Source organism: Hyposmocoma kahamanoa, unplaced genomic scaffold, assembly GCF_003589595.1.
Source record: "Hyposmocoma kahamanoa isolate Upper Pololo Valley unplaced genomic scaffold, ASM358959v1 220, whole genome shotgun sequence".
NCBI lineage: Eukaryota > Metazoa > Arthropoda > Insecta > Lepidoptera > Cosmopterigidae > Hyposmocoma > Hyposmocoma kahamanoa.
Genome location: NW_020653740.1, coordinates 3393747 through 3403514, shown reverse-complemented (window position 1 = coordinate 3403514; position 9768 = coordinate 3393747). Strand labels below are relative to the sequence as shown.

The window sequence follows — 9768 nt, the reverse complement described above, 5'->3', positions numbered from 1 at the left end:
AAAGAATTATGAAAATCGGTTCACAAATACCGGAGTTATCGCGTAACATACATATATATAATAAAACATGCAGTCGAATTAGGAACCTCCTCCTTTTTTTGAAGTCGTTTAAAAATATAGAAACATTTTATCATGATCATAATTTAAATTAAAATCAAACTATATCCATCCATACGCAGACTATATAATTAAATTAATAAATTTTTCTCAGGGTTTCTAAACGTGGGCGTCAGATCACAAACTTTTGTAGAGACTAGTTTTGAGTTTGGCGAGTTGCATATCTTTTGGTGACATTTTACGGGGCTTCTTGAATCTGGTTAAATTATTCACGGTGGAAGATTGTTACATATTGGATTAGATAACAATTTATTAAAACCGTCTGATGGCCGTAGTAATTTGTTATTTAAAATTTCAGTCTTAGATTGTTTTGATCTTTGACGAATGCTACCGTCAACAGAAAATTGTTTCTCTGTTCTCTTTTAGCTCACCTAGGCATTTTCTTCTCTTTTGTGACATTATTTGTGTTTTTGTATTTGTTAGCATGTGTAGAATATATTTTATAAGTGTATCTATTTCATAAATAATTAAAGTTTATGGTATCAATGATTTAACATACCTACAGTCGTTTAGAGTATTGACAGTAACTATTATGACGTAATCTGTGCTATTGGCTGTGCCAAGGTTCATGCTATCTAGAAATAAGGTTTTATGATACATGAGTTTGCTGAATAAATGATGATGCTTACTGTTATGTGAAGTGAGAAAAAATTTCATAAAAAGACGGAAACGCACTACAGATTTAAACATTTCTCTGCCTGCCCCGATGGGAGAAGGGCGAGAAATATATGTATGTATCCAGAGAATGCTTGTTTTCAATATTGTATCTAAATCCATTTTAGTGACTTAGTGAATAATAATCACCCAACCATATTAACATACCTGCATATCACAATAACTTTGAACTTTGTAAGATTTCTCAGTCGAATAAAATCACTTTAATCGTGGTGATTTGAGTAAATTTTACTATAATTTAAATGCATCATATTTACAAGTCCCTAGGTAGTTCATTAATTTCTGACTCTTATGGTCTGAATAAATAAATGAGATTAAATATAATAAATAATAAAATAAAATAAGGAAAAGAAATAATATGTTCATTAAAAATAGTAAAAATGCTTCCGATTTTGCTATAAAAAACTCCACACACAAGTACCCTCACTACTGCATGCGCAGTCCCTAAAGATTGCTGTAAGTCGCGATGTCATTAAGCGAGGGAAGGATAAAATGATGTAAGGAGAAGTTCTGTACTTGTTCATATTTGTTTTTAAATACTCACGTAACACTCATTGCACTGTTAAAACTCGGACCTTTAAAACGCTGTAAATTACATTGTTCGTACTTAACAACACCCAAGTAAATGCTGTAAGTGGTACAAATTTAATATTAGGGAACGCAAAAATGCTGTAATCAGAGGCAAAGAAAAATTTAATTACGTGTTCTTGATGTAACCCACGCAAAAAACACCGGATTTTATGTGGGTTAAATCATTTTAAAATTCCTTAATCAGAAAAAAGCGTCAAAAAAATTATGTTGTCCAGAGTTTATTTTTAATTTTAAAGACAAGATACCCAGACCAATCGAAGCAGAAAAAAAAACTGAGCAAGAATATGCAAAAAAACCATTTGTGCAGGTATATATTTGCATATATACCTCTGTGGCTGGACCACAAATTGCGCTGTGAGCGCAAAATATCGTGTTTGATTTGTAATAGGACCAATTTGGGAAATCAACTTTTCTAAATTGGTTCTGGTCTCGGTGTTCTGGGTGAAATCCCCCGGAGTGAATTCCGTTGCATTGATACTCATAGTACAGGAAATGCCCTGGTTTGAGACCAAGTAATTGGTGTGGTTGGCTTACATAATTATTATTATTGGTTCTGCATACCACAAGATACTGTATAAATCAACCAAAAACAAATCAAGAAAAATAAATCACGGCATTAAACATGCTAATAGTAGGTACGTAACTAAGCACGAGTTACAAATATAGTAGTATACTAACGTACACTTAAAATCTAACGCCTCGAGAGTCGCTTTATTTTTTATTACCATCGATAAGGGTTTGTACACATAGCGTTAATTTAATCGCCCTACAATTTTCGTGTCACCTCGTGGGCTAAAATGCAAATATAAAAGCAAAGACCTATTTCTTAATACGTGAAACAAACGTTACTATGACTACGCTATCGACCGACAGGCAACTTTTCCGAGGCTTTCCTTTGAAATCTATGGCACTCGCGTGACGCCCGCCGGCTGAAACAAGCGCTGAAAGTCTGAAGATTTAACGATAAGTCTCTAGTGTGCTCCGCGGGGCAATTTTACTGTTATGAACATTTATCATATTTTAAGTACAGTTAATCTAATACAAATGCTATTTTATGTTCGCTTGTCGTGGGATTTCATGGGGTCCAGCACCCGCGAACAATGAGAGCACGCGCTAAGCCAACCGCAACGGTCGGCTGGCAACGACGCAGCGGTGGCCACGCGCGAGCCGATTTTAAAAGCACTCATTAGCCGGTGCAACGTAACTGTGATATAGCTGGCATGAACGCAACTGGTGTGCAATACGGAGCATTAGAAAGTGTAATGTGCGCGGTGCGATGTTGTCCGTGAGTAAGCCGGCCTCGCTGGTCCAACAGAAGAAGCAGCAGTGGGCGCGGGAGAGAGGTGCGTACACAGACTTCCTGCAGGTTGTACAAGCACGCTGTCGGCGACTAGTCTCGTATCGCGGCCGGTGCATGCTCGCGCCTGCGCTTGCGCCTCCGAATTGTTTCGAACTAATTCACGGTCGTGTTTTTACATGTTTGATTTCACAACGCCCACGATTGTCTAAGTGATACCTTTTTCAGTATCCGCACGACTAGAGTGGTACCTATTTATAAATTTAATTAATTAATTTTGGGATTCAAAACATGTATAGATATTACCAACAAGGTAAGCATTAAATTTTGTTTGGGAAGACTTCTCAATCACCTGATCTATGACAACAAAAGTACTCGCATTGAATTTGCATTGTTTAGGTCATATAATATGTACGAGTATATTCGAGTAAATTTGCCAGCCTCGTAACTTCGTCTTTGGACGAAATCCCTTTTTGACTCTTCAAGCACAATATCGGGCAATTAAACCTTAAAATATAATTTGTACACCTTTTAGTTATAAAATAAAGGTATAAACATAGATCGTCACATAATTATTTCTAGTAATTCTGTTTTTTTGTGCCTAATCAACAGTTCGCATTAATGGAGGTTACGAGGTATACGAATTTAGCCCACGATATTTAGGAATAGATAACAGATTTTTAAGTTTAGATGTAGTATAATAATTTTTTGTGAATGTTGCGGCCGACAATTCGATTGCCTGCGTAATTGACAATTGTAGTGAATCACTAATGTTTTTGTAGGTAGGTAATTATAATATAATATAATATAATAGGACAATCACGCACCCTGTCATGTCTCAAGGTTGAGTTCGGAACCGTCAACTTGTAGCCTTCAACGAAATCCTCTACTAAAAAATATAATAACAGACAAACAACTATAAAGTAAAGCACCTGAGGTTAAAATGACGTGTCATTGAACTTATGAAACGTAGCCAATTATTTATTTATCAGTAAGTACCTATGCCAATAGCGCCAATCACAGGAAAACTTAACAATTTCCAATCGGCCGAATTCAAAAGTTCGTGAAAGTTTTATTTGCAAGTTTTATTGAAATCGGTTACCGGAAAGTGCGCGAAACTGGATAACTCAATTTCTTCAAAAAATGCTCGTTCCAACAAAAAAAAAACAATCATCAAAATCGGTTCACAAATCCGGAGTTACATAAAAATACAGTCGAATTGAGAAACTTCTCCTTTCTTTAAAGTCGGTTAAAATGGAATTACTAATAAACAAAATATTTTTTAAATATAGTGTATTGCTATGTCATTATTATCTAATTGCCTACAATTCCATCTTCTGAACACAGGCATATACAGGTTTTCTTCAAAACCAGTTGTAGCCTTTTTTTTTTATAAAATAGGTGTAAATTAAGTAGGTACCCTATATCAAGTCACATTACCAAATATGGAGGATTTTCTAACGGACGAAATATAACACTAATAGTTAACATTTAGGCTGCCTAAAACTTAAAAGTACTATTACATTTAATTGCATTAAATAAAATTATCGTAGCGTTAAATGATAAAACAAAAACATTCGTTGCTTGTTAGCCTGTGCGCAAGAGAGCGTGGCAACGCAAACAAAATATGCCATTATAGTCGTACTTACTGTATTAATGTAATGGAGACTTACTTTTCTTTTATTACCCGTGATATTTAGCAATAGTATTCTAGTCGCTTTGTAGACATCTATTCTAATCTAGAATAAACAATCCTGAAAAGATTTGTAAAAATAAGCTACCTAACCTGCACTGGCTGTATTTGACTCGTGAAAATTGAAGTTTGCGAGTGAAATTATAAGACAATTTTGTGATTGTTGCGAAAGAAAAATGTAGATCATATACAACAACTTACATGTTGCAACCACGATGCCAAATTCTTAATGTAACTTTTCATGATTGGAAAACATTAGTACAAACGGTATTAATTACCCGATACATTTCTCACAATTGCACATACACCTGAAAAATCAGGCAATTAATACGATTTGTCCAACGTTATTTTTCGTACCGAGCATTTGCTTACTTTTTGTTAAGAACAGTAAAGGCCCAGTGGGAGAACGATTGCCTATCAAGTAAGCGATTGACTCATTTGTATTTTTTTTGTGGCAAACCCTGGCTTACAGTAAAGGAAAACGTTATGAAGAAACCTGTACGTTAAAGGCAGTAAGGGATGTCCCTTGGAAAACGTGGGAAGTTCCCAACTCGCGTTGAGCTAGGAGTGCCCAGCTAGGGTCTTAGCCCTCTCCGTACTGGAGACCCGTGTCCAGCAGTGGGACGTATTTATGGGTTGATTATGATGCCTGCGATTATTAATTTAATGCCACTCTACTTTAAGTAACTTTATAGGATATTCGAATGAAGACACATTGCGTAAGTAGACAAAAATTTTAATTATTAACCATTTAAAAGATAATTGTTCTGCTTTTAATTACAAGGGTGAGTATTGCTATGGAACACGCAACACTCGAGTAGAACATAAAAAACCTCGTTCCAACTCCTTTTGACGAATTAGGTTTACAGGTGAAGATAGTAAATGGAACGAATACCCTTATGAACTCTATGGTTTATACCTGTTAATACCTGAGTTACCTGACCCCCTTAGCCACCTATTTGTTTCTGAAAGCTTTCTTACGTATTCAATAAAAAAGAGTAATGGAATTCCAGCTTTTTGGTTGAAATTTGTATTTATGTAATGTAATTTAAAATCAAGTTGGCTTTAAAGTTTCTTAAAACGTCATTCACAAATGATGCGTAACGAAGTTATACCAAAGTTAATTTTTCGGCTCCAAGTTTGTTTAACACTTTTCTTCGCACTGGGTAGGTACTGTAACGAGGCGTAGCTTGGGACGCGTAGCGAGAGGTACTTTTGTGAATATAAAGTGGAATAAACTTCAAAATATACTTTATTGTATTCTTTTACATAGTTCGGCTTTGGGTTACAAATCAATAATGTCAAGATGCTCCATTCTTTTCTCTTAGTTCATTTTCAAAGCATTCCAATTATGAATCTATTCACTCAGCCAGTGATTCTACTCATAGAGTAGAGCCTAGACTACATCCTGGGGGCATGTAGTCTAGGCTCTACTCTTTGAGTAGAATCACTGGCTGAGTGAATAGATTCATAATTGGAATAAACTTCAAAATATATAATATACAAAGCCGAACTATGTAAAAGAATACAATAAAGTATATTTTGAAGTTTATTCCAATTATGAATCTATTCACTCAGCCAGTGATTCTACTCATAGAGTAGAGCCTAGACTACAGTACCCATAACCAAATAGTTGGCTAGAAGGTCAGATATCTTAGGGCATAGACTGACTTTTTTCTTTTATGAGTAATTCAAATACTGCCCAGCCCTGCTACCTACTTACCATGGATCACGTTTGAATACCTTATTCGGCCTTCCTATGTATAAACGTAGTATGCCGGTCATTTTACACTACTAAGCAGTTGAATTTATTATTCGACTCCTTAAATATTAAATAGAAAGTTCGTACGTAGGTGCTTACTCCAAATTCGAGTAATTATCTACCTGCAACTACTATACGTAGCAAGCAGCGTTTGAAATTGATACTAAATTAAAATGTAACATGTTCACGTATATCAAATTTCACCTCGTTCATCTCTTTGGATATTAGACATTTAATTATAATGTTCAGATTAATAAATTTCTATTGTAGTAGTAAGTACTTACCTAACGAGTTATTTAATTTTAACTGCAGTCATAATAGAAGCTATACATACTTTCATTGTGACCGTAAGTAGAGAGTACCAACCTATTCGTTACGTATACCTACTTATATTATCTTTTATTCATATCTCAATGGAATGGTTTAAATCTACGGGCATCCTTTGTGAATAGCAAACCGTACCTTCCCGTGCAAGGCTTCGATAAACATACGTAGCATTATAAGAAACTACCTCTATAACAAAACGTTTAAGGAGTTTGCAGCTCGCATGGATGACGAACAATTTTCCTTGCATGCGTTATTATCGATTAAACTAAAACCCTTTGCGGAGTAAAGGAATAAAGGGGAACATTTAAGGACTTTTTATTTTTCCGATCTTTGAATAGTTAATTCTTCAGCGGTAGCTGCGATGGACGGTACTATTTTTAGTTGCGTTTGTGTCGCTCGCTGAATCGATCACATTTATTAATATTGTTTTCATTCCCTTACAACATTTTCTTGGTTATTCAAACTTTCTATATTATATTCCATCTATTTCAGAGGAAATGTCTCACCTTTATCTGCCATGGGGCACTGGTGAGCGATACACGAATCGCTTGCAAGTTCGCAATCAGTTTGCTAGTTCACTTGAACTTCACAAAGAGTCCTCGTATAACTACCAGGAACCAACGCAGCGCCAAAGAAGTCCTAGCTTACCACCAATACATCACGTCGAAGTAGACAGAAGTAAAGAGGACAAGAAAACAAAAGAGGTCATAAATCGTAATATTCCCAGCGCCAAGCGGTTCGCGTTCTACGACGAAGATGGCGAAGGAGACACTTCTGGCTATGGCAGTGAGACAATCAACCATGTTAGAAATGGCTTTCATGACGTTAAAATCAGTCAAAGTCCAGTTATGGCGTGGCAACAAGAAGATACAGATAAAAGGTACTCACCACTGCAATTTTTCACAATTCTTATCAAGATTAAATCGAAACATAGGAAGGTTTATTACCTGGACAATGCCTATGCAGTCGCCACTGTTTTTACAACAAAAATCTCTCTCAAAAATATTGTTTTTAGAATCACATTACATCATGAAATATTTAGTAGATATCGTGCGTGCAGTTCGGTCACTATACATATATAGGTACATTTCGAGATAAGTTACGTGTTGTTACCCACTCTAGGTTGTTGATGCATTAACCGTAACGGAATAAATTTCATGTGTTTATTGCTTGAGCAGTACGTTGCATCTATGTATTAAATAGTGTTTTGTTGTAGAAACATAAGTGGTCGTACACTATCGGATAGTTGGTCAGCTCGAAGCCCGCGGAGTGCCACGGGCGAAGAAGGCAGGCCTCGATGGGGTGATAGGGGAGTTGCTACTGGGCGTTTATGGGAACCTACAGCTCCTAATGCTAGATTACCACAGGTAACAACAACAGTCCTATTCATTATATCCAGTTATAATGAAAGTTTCATATTTAACTGCTAATCTTAACTAATAATATTTTAGATGCCAAATCTGAAAAAGGGAACTCCTACGTGGGTGGAGCGCGGGCTTAACATGATAGAAAATACAGCGGATGTTCTAGTCATTGACCAAAGAAGTTCAACCAACTCTGGCTTCGACTGCGACAGGTCGTCTTGTATCGGAAGTGATGAAGGAAGGTAAGCACACTGTTTGCTACGCGTTTAGTGTTTTATTAATTTTTTGTTTCTAATTGACTAAGCGACCGCTTCTTTACAGAACTTTTCTTAGGGGACAGAATGTTCCTTTGGAACCAGAAATTAGAGCCCAAAGAGAAAACAAACGCCTGAAAGCGTTAGAGTTACAGTCCGCCATATTAAGTCAACTGGAAGAGCAAGAGAAACGCCGCCATGAAGAAAGAGAGAAGAAACAGAGAGAAGAGAGACTGGAAGAAATACGTATGCAAAGGCAACAGGAGGAAGATAAACAAAGACTTGAGGAAGAAAAAAGGAGAAATCAAGAAAAGCAGCTTCAAGAACAAAGAAAATTGGAGACTCTTAAAAAAGCTCTTGAAGAAGCTGAAAAAAAGGCAAAACTAGAGAAAGAGAAGAGATTTTCCACTCTTAAACAAAACATTAATACAAGTGTTTCAAGTGAACCCAAGTCAAAGGTTGATGAATGTGTTACAACTGAAAATACTATTCCTTCTGAAGCAACCAGTCCAACAAAGTCTAACAGGACCTATGACGTACACTCGGCCAAAAGTGAGAAGAAAGACACAAGTATGCCAACTACAGAGTTCAATACGCCACGGGCAGCGGCGGCAGGGCCAGGAAATTTGAATTTATATATTCATAGTGTACCTCCTATAGCGCTTACCGACAACCAATTTAACATTGTACCGCTTGGTATTAACGGCAATGGCGAAATAGTGAATACTCAACCCAATAGCGTGCAATTGGCAGTTTTAGTCCCACAAAATCTGAGCAACAGTTTATACAATGTATCCCTAAATTCTTTAACTAACATTAGCGATTTTTCGGATACTTCTAAAATACTGACCCCTAGAAAATATCGAATAACCAAAACTAAAGATGCAACTACACAGACTGATTTTGATATAAGTAAACTTACTACAAATAAAATTATTGAAACTGAAGACTTACCAAGAAATAATCATAGAGATTACTCCAATATTGATGAAAATGCACCACAAGATAGTCACCACAGTACGTTAAAAAAAGATAGACGTTTTCGTTCTGAAGAAAGATATAAAAAAGATATAGAAAACCGCCCTAAGTGGGGTGTAAATAGACCAGCAGCACAATATAAAAAACAAAGTGAAAAAGATCCATTTTACAGCCAGAAACGTAAAATGCGACAGAAATACCGAGCACAAGCCAGACAATATTTGTCTCAATCTAGTGATGACAGTCGATCTCCAAGTCCGCCTACACAATCGGATAAAACTACAGAAAACAACAAGACTCGTAACTCATTAAGCCAGTCGTATTGGAGAAATAAAAGATCTAGTCAAGATATAATGAGATCTGCAAATAATGCAACCGATAATAGTAGGAGCTTGGCGGCAGAATTCAATCAAATAGGACAGTTAACAGTAAATGAAGCGGCAGACAACAAAAAGTCCCCAAAAATGTCTCCTACAAAAAGGATGACGTTATCACAAAAGTTTATTAATGACAAATACGGTAACAGAAAACTATGGACAGATGAAACAAATGAAAAACACACAAAATCAAACATTTATGACGGCGAAAATAGAAAAAAACTCATCGACCAATTAAATATAGCTAAAAGAGACTACTTAGACAGGAACGAAGACCAAGATATCGTGATTAAAACCAAATATTAAATATACTTAAGTGCTTGTAGAGTAGTG

The 9768-nt window shown here is 36.1% G+C and overlaps 1 protein-coding gene across 2 annotated transcripts; it reads left to right on the top strand.

The window, feature by feature from the left end:
• The first annotated feature begins 2093 nt into the window (after nt 1–2093).
• Nucleotides 2094–9757, top strand: LOC113227888 (myb-like protein X). 2 transcript variants are annotated; one of them, XM_026460969.1, is made up of 5 exons: nt 2094–2726; nt 6955–7342; nt 7679–7829; nt 7914–8068; nt 8148–9757. In XM_026460969.1, the coding sequence occupies exons 1-5, from the start codon at nt 2660–2662 to the stop codon at nt 9739–9741; spliced, it is 2355 nt and encodes a 784-aa protein (XP_026316754.1). In that variant the 5' UTR covers nt 2094–2659; the 3' UTR covers nt 9742–9757. The 2 variants fall into 2 exon arrangements, with proteins under 2 accessions (XP_026316754.1, XP_026316755.1); XM_026460970.1 differs by lacking the exon at nt 2094–2726 and adding an exon at nt 2793–2993.
• The last annotated feature ends 11 nt before the right edge of the window (nt 9758–9768 follow it).